At 38.7% G+C, this 14,524-nt stretch overlaps 1 protein-coding gene across 5 annotated transcripts in view; it reads left to right on the top strand.

Annotated features, from left to right (window-relative positions):
- LOC126473542 (pericentriolar material 1 protein-like) overlaps positions 1–14,524 on the top strand; it is a 390,146-nt gene that overhangs the window by 230,882 nt on the left and 144,740 nt on the right. For all 5 annotated transcript variants that reach the window (XM_050100664.1, XM_050100665.1, XM_050100666.1 and 2 more), the window contains 2 exons: positions 7,125–7,187; positions 13,720–13,973. In XM_050100664.1, the coding sequence (XP_049956621.1) occupies positions 7,125–7,187; positions 13,720–13,973 (317 nt within the window). The remainder of the gene's footprint in view (positions 1–7,124; positions 7,188–13,719; positions 13,974–14,524) is intronic.

Below are 14,524 nucleotides of genomic sequence, written 5' to 3'. Positions count from 1 at the left end.
ACCATGCCTTATTGACGGAAATTCTTTAACCATGGTACCAATTAATTTTCTTCCATCCTCTTATGATTCCATTACTTATCACTAGCACAACATAATATAGTATATATATACATAGATAACACTGGAGAAACCTTTTCTAAAATATTCCTACTGTATAAAATTACATAAAAATCGAAGACAGAATGTTTCTGATTCACTTGTAAACTACAGATAGGATAGGAGAAGAGTTTGACTGCCTCAGGAAACATGAAAAATGAGACAGACAGCTGAGGTAAGCATTATCGTCACATAATGAATCCAACACAGAATGTTGAACCCCTACTTGCTATTTACACAAGAAATTAATCCCAAATATTACATCAATGCTGAGATTTTGAATCACCAAGAAATTGCATTCCAACAACTGCCCCACCAATTTTACAGTTAATAGTACTTCTCGTTTCACACTCTTTGATAGCTTACCAGTAGCACCAATAATTTTTATTCCAGAAACATGCATTACCACTATACCCTAGATACAAAAAATGCCTGTGAAGTGCCATTCAAATCACTACCACTGCCCAGTAAACACTTAACATGTATACCTTGTACACTTGTTGTTGTTACAGGGTACCACACTTCCTTTTTACTTATCACATTGCCATCATTATTGATAATAAATTCAAATACCCCATCCTCATCACTACTGGATTTGACGTTGCCATCATTATTACAACTAATGTCAGAATCAGATCCACTACCACTTTCTCTGTGCTTTAGATGTTGTACCTCTTCCACATTTATCTCCATTTCAGTCAATTTTGAATCTACATTTCATTTAATTTTAGCAGTTTTTCCTTTACCACTACTGCACACTTGGTTTCTACCTCCGTTTCAAAAACATTTTTAATCTGATCGATTTGGTTCTCTAGTTTAACCCTATTTTCAGCACAAAATTTCCTTTGACTTCACCTTTATACTGTTTTTTTTCAGAAGCCTCCACCCTCATACTATAGTCATCACAACGTTTATTTCTCTCTTCTACACATTTATTGCTCATTAATGTTAATTTCTCATTAGTCTTCTGCTCTACTTTCTTTATCTTTTCATCACAATCTTTAACTACCACCTCAATCTTCTTATTTAATTCTGAAAGATTAGATCTGACTACCTTAATCTCCTTTTTCATTTCTTTCTTCAGTTCATCCTTTAAGCTAACCATGTCATTTCTAATGCTATTCATTTTCATTTTCCACCCTACTAATGTCTTGTTTCATACTACTAATGTCTTCTTTCATACACATACTACTCAAACTACTCATAATTTGCTTTAACATTACTTCCACTTTTCCATCTGCCATAAACTTTTGCCCTTGTTGGTTTTAATTACTAGTTTCCTCCTCCTTAACTTTAACGATCTCATCCACTTTAGTACTGTTTTTGTCCATTTTGCTTACATCACCATACAATGCATATGACACTTTTATCATTCCATCTACAATAGGACTTTCATTCCCATCACTCGAAGTTACATTCATAACTGATTTATACCCACTATCATCTACAGAACCAGTCCCCATGAAGTTTTTCTGTTCATTTAAAACTTAACCTCTACAGCTTTGTTTTCAAGGACATCACTCTCGTGTTGTCCATTCTCCTCCATCTCACTGTCATGTTTGTTAAGGCCAATCATTATGTATCACTTAATATAAAACAGCTTTTGTCATGAAATTAACTTATTCTTATTCACTCATCTCCTGCTAGACAGCTGCAGTTGTCATCTCGATTTGTCGTCTGCACAGCTCCTGCAAGTTGTAATTCTCTCGGCGAGGTGTCTTGTTTATCCTGGTCAGCTGTGTCCACCGACATGCTGATTGGCTGCTCCTGTACTCAGTGGCTCCTTCCATAGAACCCACTCGCCTATTGGCTGCTGTCCTACTGTGGCCAGGAAACCCAAGCACTGATTGGCTGTTGCACTCACTTCATTTAATTCACTGTAAACCGCTCGAGTTCACTGTCAGAGTTTGCAAGTCCTAGTTTATTGTGCCCACATAAAAAGTCCTCACCTGGGGCACCATACATGATGTTCACCTGCTTTATTTCTTTGTTTGTTGTTCTCAGTGTCGATGTACTGCATTGCTACACTGCTGAAAAATGGGGTTTGGAAGTTCAGCATTGACTACTATAAATGATGTGGCCGACAGGTGCACATTTGCGTTTCACAGTTCTTTACTTTCACTGTCACCACCTTTCCCCCCTCCCAATATACACAGTTAATCTGGCCAGTTAACTATCGTTTAACTTTCGATAACCCTCATTAATAGGTTGCAGGCAAACTTCCACATACTGCTATAATAGTTTACTGTTGAACATCTATGAGCAGTAAAAGCCTAACCACACATTTCACAGTCTTTCAAATAAAGTGAACAGACACTGTCAATGTTTTTACACAGAGCCTAATTGTGACAAACTTATTTCACAGTTAAGTTGAAGCATTATTGTTGTTCTAACCAACACAGGTTTCTTGTCTGAAACTCGGCTGTGGACTGACTGGCCCGGGACAAAAAATCAGTCCCTTATATATCCTTACAATAATAAGCACTGAAACTACACATTGTTTGATGTGTAATTTACAGAAATTACAATTAAAACTTAACTCATGAAATTAACTGAATACATCAAAAAATTGTATCTTTTTAACCGTTTCTTCTACTACAAGAGTTGGCTGAATTATTTGTTTAAATGATGAAATTAACAGATATTGTTTCGCAAACATTATTTTTGACAAAACTGTTAATTACTTTGGAATCAATGAAGGGCTGGCTTTCTAACGTGTTTTCGAATAGAGCCAAATAGGTACTTTAAGATTAGTAGTATTTCATCTTCCAAATGTTTACAATTATTACAGAATTTATATTTGTTTTTAAGTCAACAATAAATTTAAGTTAGAAAGCAGTTACTGATTTCACCCTATAACAAAATTATTAGCTAGGAATAGTCAAAATAAATTAAAAAATCAATTACATACATAAAACTAAGCACAAAATTAGATCTGGTGTTATATTCTTTAAAACTGAGGGACAACCTTTCTCTTTTATGAAAATGTAGATTATACTCAAGTTATGTTATGTTGATTACTCAGAAATGAGAAAATGAATTTTAAGAAGGCATATGCCAAAACAAGAGAGGAAGTAAAAGCATCCCAGCTTGCTTCATTACAAACATCTCCCTAAGTTTCAACGAGGTCATATAATAGGGCTGGGAGAAGCTGGACATCCCTTCCATGATACTGCAGAAAGACTTGGCAGGAATGCTGCCACTGATCTGATTACTGGTAACCGTGGTCACAGGAAGGTACGGTTTATGGCTCTGTCACATCGTACTGCATCTGCAGCAGCAATTTGAGCAACAGTTGGCACCACAGTGACATAATGAACTGTTACAAATCAGTTACTTCAAGGACAGCTCTGAGCCAGATGCCCTATAGTGAGCATTCTACTGACCCCAAACCAACAGCATTTGCGACTTCAGTGGTGTCAAGCAAGAGCTCATTGGAAAGCATGGTGGAGGTCTGTTATCATTTCTGATAAAAGCTGGTTCTGCCTTGGTGTCAGTGACAGCTGTGTGTTGGTTAGGAGGAGGCCAGTTGAGGGCTGCAACCAACCTGTCTGTGTGCTAGACACACTGAACGTACACCTGGAGATGTGGTCTGAGATGCTGTTTCATATGACAGCAGGAAGACTCTCATGGTTACCCACACAACCTAACTGCAAATTTGTATGTCAGTCCAATCTATCTGTTGTGCAGAACAGCACTCCAGGGGGTGTTTTGCAAAAGTTAACACTAGCCCACATTCCACTGTTTTAACTCAACATGCTCTGTAGAATGTTGACATGTAGCCTTGGACTCGTTGATCGCTTGATCTGCCTCCAATCAAGCACCTACGGGACATCATCGGATGACAACTCCAGCATTGTCTACAAACAGCATTAACTGTCACTGTGTTGGCCAACAAAGTGCAACAGGCATGGACCTCCTTCCCACAAATTGACATCCATCACCTGTACAATGCAATGCATGCATGTTTGCATGCTACATTCTGCCAGTTACACTGTTTATTAATCTACCAGCATTTCATATTTACAGTGGTTTATCTCATGTTTACATTGCCCTGTGATCATGCAATGTTAATCACTTAAATATTTTACCTAGACGAATGTATTCCCAAATTTTGATTGTATTAATTATTTCTTGATGTTGTGATATCTGTGTGTGTGCGCGTGCGCGTGTATGCGTGTCCGCGTGTCCGCGTGTCCGCGCGCTCTGTTGTATATACATGCACGCGCGTGCCCACACACACACACACACACACACACACACACACACACACAGGCAGAAACGGAAAGTGTTAAAGCATGTAGCACCAGTTCTGTATTTACCACAGACGTTCATCACATAATGAGCATTAAATGATTGAATTTCCATTCCATTCGTAACTGCTGTCTGTCATCTACATCAGTCTAACGTGTGATCTTGCATACAGAGAATATGCTCTTGTGTTCATTGTGGCATGGAAATAAACAACCTCCAAATCTTTTTTTGAGGAATTTGTTGACATACTTGAAACATTTGCTGTGTCAATACATGAAGAATGCTGGCTGGATGCTTTCCCTCAACTCTGAGAATTGCTCTGTGGTGACATACCATGGGACTGGGCAGGGTAGTTAATGATCCTTACATCCTTCAAAGCATTTGTGGTGTTAACTGTTATGTGGGACCATGCATCATCCTGTTGGAATGTGCCATTTGGTACCTTGGTCATGAAGGTTTATGGTAAGAGGATTTACCATTTTTACCACATACTGGCAGTTATTCAGCCTCCCTTCAACAATTCCTGAGTGAGTCCTATTGTCATTTCAAATAGTTCCCCAGACCATCTTCTAGAAGATGAATGCACATGGGTCTAGAAAATAACTGCTTATGAAAATTACTGCTTCCCATGACCTATGTCCAAGGACAATGAAATCAATCTGACCACCACAAACAGAACCCAGAATCAATGCTGAATAGCACAGAATACTACTCACTGTTCCAGATGACTGGCTCTACACATGCAAGTCTCTTTATTCTGTTGATGGTGTCAGTGGTAAACATTGCTTGGCTACTTGAGATCTCGAACCAGCTTCCAGTAACCTGCTCAGGGTGATACTCTGCCTGTATCCTCTATCTGAATTTCAGCTGTTGTCCTTGTCTATTCATCAGAGATAGACATAAAAACCTGTGATCTTCTTGTGATGTAGTCCTTCTGGAAGGACCCATGCCTACTCCTCTTGTCACACTGTAGTCCTGACTCTGTCCAGCCACCAATCATTATGCAGTCATTGACGTACAGCCAAATGTCTCTGCAGTCTATCAGCATAATCTGTGGCAATTATGTATATCTTGAATCATTGGTGACAGAACTGCTGCTAGAAAACATGAAAGTTAAACAGGCTAATATTATTTTTCCATTTCGTGCAAGATAGTAGGGTGTTTTGATAATAATGCATTATCAATAATAGAAAATTTTATTTCACAGTAGAGTGTTTTCTATAGTACATTTGTAAAATGATGTTAATGGAGCATTTCATTTTGCTGTAAAAGGTACTCTACAATACATTTACGGTGTTCCATTGAATGTGTAAAACAACTTGCATGAGCATTGTTGTTCTTCATTTCTCTGTTGTTAAGTCAGATAAGAGGTCAAATTCATCCATCCAACCGAGCGAGGTGGCGCAGTGGTTAGACACTGGACTCGCATTCGGGAGGACGACGATTCAATCCCGCGTCCGGCCATCCTGATTTAGGTTTTCCGTGATTTCCCTAAATCACTCCAGGCAAATGCCGGGATGGTTCCTTTGAAAGGGCACGGCCGACTTCCTTCCCTAATCCGATGAGACCGATGACCACGCTGTCTGGTCTCCTTCCCCAATCCAACCAACCAACCAATCATCCATCAAGTCATACACTGATTATGTAGAAACCAGAGTAGGGTGTGACAAAGAGAAGTCTGGAATATTGAAGTCTGTTTAGGTTAAGAATATATTACTTAATAATATTTCATCTTCAGTCACAATATTTTCTAGTTACTGTCCAGAGCATTTCAGAGTCACAATTCCGTTTTGAAGAACTGTGTAGACAGAATGTTTGCTTCAGTCTTTGATTAGCAGTAACAGAAAGACAGTTGTTAGATTTCAAGAAAACATCTCAGGCAGGATTAATGAGAGAAATAAAGTGATTTCAAGAAAACATCTCAGGCAGGATTAATGAGAGAAATAAAGTATTTTAACATACTGCCTTCGTTTGACCACATAGCATTTGTCTTCTGCATTGTGGAAAACTTCCACATTTACACTTACATTTTGAATGATTTAACATGTTTATGAATGTACTACATGACTCAGATGATGCATACTTAACCTACGTAACAATGATGTGATGGAGTATTCAGTTACACTTTCTGCTCTGAACAAGAAAGGAAACAATAATAATTCCTCTTTTTAAAAAAATAAGTTGTGTTATAGTGAACTTCTCTGAGAAAACACATTTTGAAGAGGCTCAGAGTAATTCCAGATAAGGTGTAAAATTAGCTTGTGAATGAACTACTTTCATTCAACAAAAAAACATTTGCTGCTTTCAAGTATAATGAGGAATTGTTAAATTGAATCTTTTTACCTTTAAATACCAGTGTTATAGATAGTGAGGTGGCACACCATGACTGAATTGATCTTCATTCCTTTTGTAATATCTGTATCGGTTTCATTATGGGTTGTTTTTTTAACTTTCATGTTATCGCTGTACATAGGCTTCAAAATTCACAACATAGTTTTGACTGCTTTTGTACTGCTTTACCATTTTATTAGAGTAATTCTAATAAAGACAGAGAGCCATTTCTGATTTTGCTTCCACAATCAGATGCAATAATTACCAAAATTCTATGTACAAACACTTTTTTGTAATTTAATAACATTGTGGTACTTTTGCTCTCTACTTTATCTGTGAACTGTGTGACAACAGATATTATTAGAATGGAAATGTTGATCCATTTTTTTGTATTGGTTCTGATTTTCAACAAGTTTTAAAAGCCTGCACTTGTGTTATCCCAGGGAGCAGCAGCATTGGCACCTCAACATGCTGTGTGGAACAATAAGGATGCCTTTGACCTCACTGTAAGTACTTTATGGTAGCTGTCAGAAATGTGTCTGTTGTTTTCACACACACACACACACACACACACACACACACACACACACACTTGTGCAGCTACACTTGTGCCAGGTGGACACACAATTGTGTATATACCCGGCACAGTATAGGTGCAAAAGTTTTCATTCGCATTTGGTGTGCCTGTCAACAATGAATCAACACTTATGCTGTTTGGTGAGTTGCCTCCGATACTCAAAATTATTTATGTTCTGCCAGAAGTTCCCTGTTGTATCATTTTCACAGTATTTTATGATGCTTCTCAAGTAAATTTGAAGAAAATGGCCTCATATGTACCCCTGTATGTGTGCTGTAATGAAACTAAAACCTTAAAATGTACAGTAAATAATGATACCACTTAGGGCAATAACAACAAGGGATAAGAAAGATCGCCTGTTCAGACAGTGTATATGTCTTGGAGGGGGCGGGGGCCCCACATTCAGTACATTGCAGAGGTTGTTCCAGCAGCCATAGAGGGTGTATCAGTTTTGATGTTCAGTTGTGAACCGCTGGATACTTTGAAAAAACTTAAAATAATTTACCATAACACAATCAAATTTGAATTTCATTTACATACTTTTTTATTGTCCAAACTGATGATGATCAATATTTAACTAACTAGCATGTTATCCTTGTAAAAGCATACAGAACAACTGAGGCTACAAGACAATAAATAACAATGGATTTTTGAAAAGATTACATATGAAGATTCAGTATTCTCTGATCTTTCTATAACAACAGTTTTGAATAAAGATATTTTCATAGTTATTCATTGTTCAGAAAAACAAGGTATTTGTTAGAAAGAAGGAAATGAGGACTTTCAAGTAAGATATTCCAGTCCTAAAACTGTTGTTAATGGGTTGAAATTTTAAAGTGCATGTGGTTTTCGCATGAATCCTACATTTTGAATACCTCTTTACATAAAGCATGTGAACATGAATTTTTACACTAATGTTATTAGCTGCATGTAAATTATAAAGTGAATAATCAAGTTCAGAAAAATACCAGCCAAAAAAGAATTTGGGGATTTCATATATTCCTGATATACTGAGGTGACACAAGTCTTGGGATAGCGATATACAGATGGCAATAGTATTGCACATACAAGACATGAAAGGGCAGTACATTGGCGGAGATGTCATTTATACTCAGGTGATTCATGTGAAAAAGTGTCTAATGTGACTATGGCCACACAATGGGAATTAATAGACTTTGAATGGAAAATAGCTGTTGGAGCTAGATGCCCGGGACATTCCATTTCAGAAATTGACCGGGAATTCAATATACTGAGATCCACAGAGTCAAGAGTGTGTAAGAATATCACATTTCAGGCATTACCTCTCACCATACACCCAAAGATGGGATTTTAAAATCACAAAACCAGTCATGGTTTGAATAAATAAGTAGTATATTTGAAGCGGATCTCTCTAAATTAATTGTTCTACAACAGATACATGCCTGTGTTATTAGATGATAGTTTTGTGGGTCACTTCTGCTACCTTGACGGTAGATGAGTGTGATCTTTGTTTTTTTGGAACCACAGGGACCTATCATGTTTTAAAGGAAGGAAGGAAGATTAGGATTATTGACATTGAAGTTATTAAAAACAGAGCACAAGCTTGGACTTTTACAAGAATGGGGAAGGAAATTGGCCCTACCTTTTCAAAGGAATCGTCGAGGCATTTGCCTGGAGTGATTTTGGGAAATCAAGGGAAACATAAATCAGAATGGCTGGAAGTGGATTTGAAATGTTATCCCCACAAATATGAGTCCATTGTAATAACCACTGCACCATTTCACTTGGTCTATGTGTTATTAATATTCGTTGGGAGAGGTGGCTAACTCTGCTGCAAGTTCTGTATTGAATCTGACAGATTCTACTAGGTCCTGGGCCCTGTAAAATTTAAATGAGTTCAGCTCTTTCTCAACATCACTGGCAATAATATCCGTGTCATTCATATGTGTAGTGGTGCGTGATTTAAACTGGAGCAATGTTCTTGGATGTTGATTTGTAAAGAAGTGGAAAATGAACAGTATAACACTCTAAAACTCTACAAACCCCCCACCCACACACCCACCCACACACACACACAAACACACATGCTGCCTGATAAAAATTGAAGTGTGCAGAAGGGGAGGAGTAAACGAAATGAAATTTCATGGTTTGAGAGGTTATGTGATGTTACTTTAGTTATTACACAGCTGAGTCAGATTCGCAAAGAACATGGCAGTATGAGCCCATTTTACAGAATGATGTTGTGTGCCCTCTGGCCTGGATGCATGCACTGATTTGGTTGGGAAGGGTGTTATAAAGCTGTTGTCTTCTTTCCTGAGGCAAGCTAGCCCACAACTGTTGTAACTGGTCTTGGGTATCCTGGATACTGGCACTAGAATGGAGGTGATGTCCAAGCTGGTTTCACACATGTTGTGTTGGAAAATGGCCCCACAGTACTGTCACATGAGAGGTAATATATGACGATACAGGATGTCTGTGATGTATCATTGTGCTGTAAGAGTTCCCTCAGTCACTATTATCCATGACCTGACCTTATACCCAGTGGCTTCCCACACCATGACACAAGGAGTAACAATGTTGTGCCTAACAAATTCATTGGGAACTGGGATCTCTGTCCATGTCGCTGCCATACTCACCAACAATGGCTATTTAGGATAGTGCAGAACCGCAATTCATTACTGAACACAATGCAGTGCCATTCATGAGGCATATACACTTCCTCATAATGGCACCACTACAAAGACAGCCATTTGTGTTGTGTTAACAGCAGCCAACACATGGGGTGGTAATTCCCTAGTCCTCCTGCTGCTAGTCTTCGACCAATTGTGCAGGATAGCACAGAATGTTGCAGGGCTTGCATTACCAGTTCTTGGATGGGAGGTGCAAAAGTGAAGGGATACAATGTTCTCGGTGCACAATGCGCTATCCTCCCTTGTGACTTGGCCCACCTAAACATTTATGATGGGGACACCCGCCATCATGTTTCCATGCAGCCCACTGTCACACCTGAATTTCCCACAAATCACACAAGTGATGCTTGTCAGCTGGAGTCCACAATAAGGCTCCTTTCAAAATTTGACAGGTGCTGATAACACTGTCTCACACAAATATGGAATACCTCTGTGTCATACACAGTGATCACTCAACATCTGATGCTGTTCGTGCTACTTACATACACTAACAGTGTCTTAGTATCTCTAAAGTCTTTTGTTGAAGCCTTTAACTCAGCTCAGAACAAGGGGGCCAAGATTAGTTTTGAGGAGAGTGCTGGAGATTAGAAGTTTTGTTGTAACTCCATGAACAACCCTGGTCTTCTCAACCTTCTCTATGAGTCACTTGAACAATTCTGATATAATCTCAGAGCTCAGACAACTGGTATTAGTCGTTAGTTGCATGCTATTTCCTTGAAACATAGTAAAATCCAATAGCACCACTTGCTATAATACCACTGCTAACATAAATAGGTTTTTTTCTGTCTTTTCTATATGTAATACATCTACAGTGTGGTGACAAAAGTTAAGGGGTGCCTACTAATATCATATTGGGTCTCCTTTTGTGCAGCACAGTGTGGCAACTTGACGTGATACGGACTCAACAAGTCATTGGATATTCCCTGCAGAAATATTGAGTGGTGCTTCCTCTATAGTTGTCCAAACTCAGAGAAGTGTTGCTGGTGCAGAATTTTGTGCATGAACTGACCTCTTAATTATGTCCCATAAATGTTCGATAAGATTCATGTCAGGTGATCTTTCTGGCCAGATCATTTGCTCAAGTTGTCCGGAATGTTTTTCAAATCGCAAACAATTGTGGCCCAGTGACATGGCGCATTTCCAGTAATAAAAATTTCATTGTTGTTTGGGAATGTGAAGTCCAGGAATGACTGCAAATGGCCTCCGAGCAGCTGAACATAACCATTTCCAGTCAATGATCAATCAGTACAGTTGGACCAGAGGACACAGTCCATTCCTTGCACAGTGGCTTGTTGACAATCTGGGTTCATGGCTTCATGGGGTCTGCACTGCACTACACTTGAACTTTACTTTCAGCTCTTACCAACTAAAATTGGGTCTCATCTGACCAGACCACACTTCTCTAGTTGTCTAGGATCCAGCCGACATGGTCATGCTGTTAGCTAAGGCACTTGCATTGATTGCATGTTGTCATAGACTACTGAAGCCAAATTTCACAACAGTGTCCTAACAGATACATTCATCTTGTGCCCCACGCCGATTTCTATGGTTTTTCACATGGTGCTGCTTCTCTGTTAGCACTGACAACTCTACACAAATACTGCTGCTCTCAGACATTAAGTGAAGGCCAGTTATAGTTTCAATAAATGGTTAGTACAACTGGTACAGATCTCTAAAAAAAGTTATTTATCATACCTCTCAGTTGCAGATGTTCTACATACAAACTTTGTTGTAGAATATTAGAACACTTTCTGAACTCAAACATAATGAAGTATTTAGAACAGAATAAACTTTTCTTTGCCATTGGGCATGGATTCTGTAAACAATGGGCATGCAAGCATCACCTAACGCCCTTTTCACATGACGTCATGAAACTCATGTATCAGGGCAGTCTGGTACATGCTGTATTTCTTTACTTCTAAAAACCATTTTACTCAGTACCACATCAACACTTATTAATAACACTAATATGGGTATCATTAAAATCTGTGACTGAATTGAGGATTTTTTGTTAGGGAGGATGTAGCACATTCTCTTTCATCAACAGGTGTAAAAGTACTTTGAGTGTACCCGAGGGAAGTGTACTGGGATTCTTATCATTTATATAGTTTGTTGATGACCTGGTGCACAAATTTGGTTGTAACCTTAGACTTTTTGAAATGAACCAGTTATCAGTAATGAAGAGCTATCTGAAAAAAAACCTGTGCAAATATTCAGTCAGGTCTGTGGAAGATTTCAAAGTGGTACAAAAATTGGCAATTTCACTTAAATGTTTAGAAATGAAAATTTTGCCATTCACAAAATGCACAATTGTAGTATACTGTGACTAAAATGTTAGTAAGCCCAGTAGAAATTGGCAAATTCATTCAAATTGCTCTGTCTTAACAATCTGCAGTGGATATAAAATAAACTGATAACATAGGCTCAGTTGTAGGGAAATTAGGTGAAGGACGTTTGTTCATTGGTAGGATACTGGGAAATGGTAATCAATCTACAAAGTAGATCACTTTTAGAAAACTGGTGTAACTCATACCAAAGTAATGCTGAAGTTTATACAAAGGACTGACAAGTGATATGGAATGTACACAGAGAAGGGAAATATGAACGATTACAGCTTTGTTTGACTCTCGGGAGCGCATCATGAAATGGTGAAAACCCTGAACCTGAGATGCTTGCAGATAGATGTGAACTAACTTGCAAAGATTTAAGGAGGAGTATTAAGTGACCAATTGGGAATATACTACAGCTCCTATGGATTCCTTCGATAGGAACTGCGAAGGCAGCTTTAGACTAACTACAGCCTGCACAGAGCCACTGAAGCAGCCATTCTTCCTGCATTCAATGTTGGAATGGAATGGAAAGGAACTTTAATGGGTTTAGGGGGTTAGTGGGGGTCTCCCGAAACCCTTTGCACTCACACTCCTTCCTAACAGCATCCCCTTCTATTCTGTCACCTGCTCTCAATCCACGCCACAAGTCATCGTCCCGCTGTGCTTCACAAACTCACTGGCTCTGGTGCCTGTTTGTTCCATTCCTATCCTGTGTGTCTGCTGCCTCCCTCTCTTTGCATTCCTATCTTGCACACCTGGTGCCTTCCTCCAAACCATCCTCCATCCTTTCTCCAAGTCCTTCTCCCCTCACCTTGCCACTTTTCTTACCTCACCCATCCCCCACGCCACAACCCTTCACCCCAGTTCCCCAGTTTACATGCCAAACTGCAGTTCTCACAATGTGGATTCAGCTGCTACGTTGTAACTGTGTGTGTGTGTGTGTGTGTGTGTGTGTGTGTGTGTGTGTGTGTGTGCGTGCGTGCGTACGTGCATGCGTATGTGCACATATGTGCTTGTTTGTTACTGCCTGTGGCGGCGGTCATCTAAATGCTAACAAAGGGTGTTTTTTTTGTCAATGGCTCAAGGTGAGTTGTTTCCTTTACTTCTACCTTCGCTATTACATGATTTTGCTAAAATCGTCTGCTGTCTCCAATTCCCTTCCACATACACACCCTTCTTTCATTGTTCACAAATCAAGTATCCACAATGATTAAGTTGTACTCTGCAAAATTCTATCAGCCAGCTGCCTCTTCCATTCCTTTTTCCCCATCTTCTACTATTTTTCCTTCTCTTCCTTTCCACACTGTCAAATTCCATCCCATATCACAATTAAATTATCATCTATGTGCTGTATTCTGTACATTCTTTATTTTTTTTAAATTGTTTCCTTAACTATTAATATCACCTTTTCAAAAATAAGAAGTATATCCATTGTTATTTATGAGTCTTCCTTTTTTTCCAGTTGCAAGTTGGCTATGGACAAAAGCTGGACTGGGAAGTGCAAGCAGTTCTAGTTGATATTATCCCTTTTCTAAAAGCTCATCTAGATGATATATGCACTCCTGCACTACTAGAAGCAGTACGAGAGTTGGCAGTGCATCTGCCGCCTACACTTTCTGTTGCATCTAATGTTGTAGCTGCCACTGCTGGTGGTGATTCCCATGGCCAACTTGATGCTTTGCTTGAAGATGCTTTACTCAAATTTCAAGGTTGTCGGTGAGTAAAATTGTGATCAGAAAGATCATTATTATGTCAAATGATTCACTTAATTCAGAACGTACCTATTTGCTTGCACGGAAAGTGTGTTCTGCCTCTCACAGTAAGTGTTAGTTCCCGTAGTGCAGAATAGAACCTTATCATCATATCTTTAATAGAAGTAAAAAATGGAGAATTTTTTGTAGAGTTCTCTAAATTCAAGTCACACCAGCAATACATCATGCTTAAATTTGCCTGAGTGAAAGGTAGTTGTTGCTCTACAAAATGTAAATTGCTTATGCAGTGCTGTAAACATGAATATATAGATGCAGCTAGTAATCCTCATTTGAGTCTTGTAAAAATACAACACATGCTAAGACTCCTGCAATCATTTGACTGATAGCTTTTTATATCATCAACAACTTGTGTATCTCAGGAAACTGTTCTAAGTTGGAATTATACATAATGAATTCAGCAGTTGCCGTATTCGTAAATAATTTTTCAGAGCTCAGTAAAGAGATATAATGTGTTTGAACACTATTACTATAGTACTTAGTTATACGACAACAGAA

Source organism: Schistocerca serialis, chromosome 4 (assembly GCF_023864345.2).
Source record: "Schistocerca serialis cubense isolate TAMUIC-IGC-003099 chromosome 4, iqSchSeri2.2, whole genome shotgun sequence".
Lineage (NCBI taxonomy): Eukaryota > Metazoa > Arthropoda > Insecta > Orthoptera > Acrididae > Schistocerca > Schistocerca serialis.
This window is presented reverse-complemented; position numbering and strand designations above follow the sequence as displayed.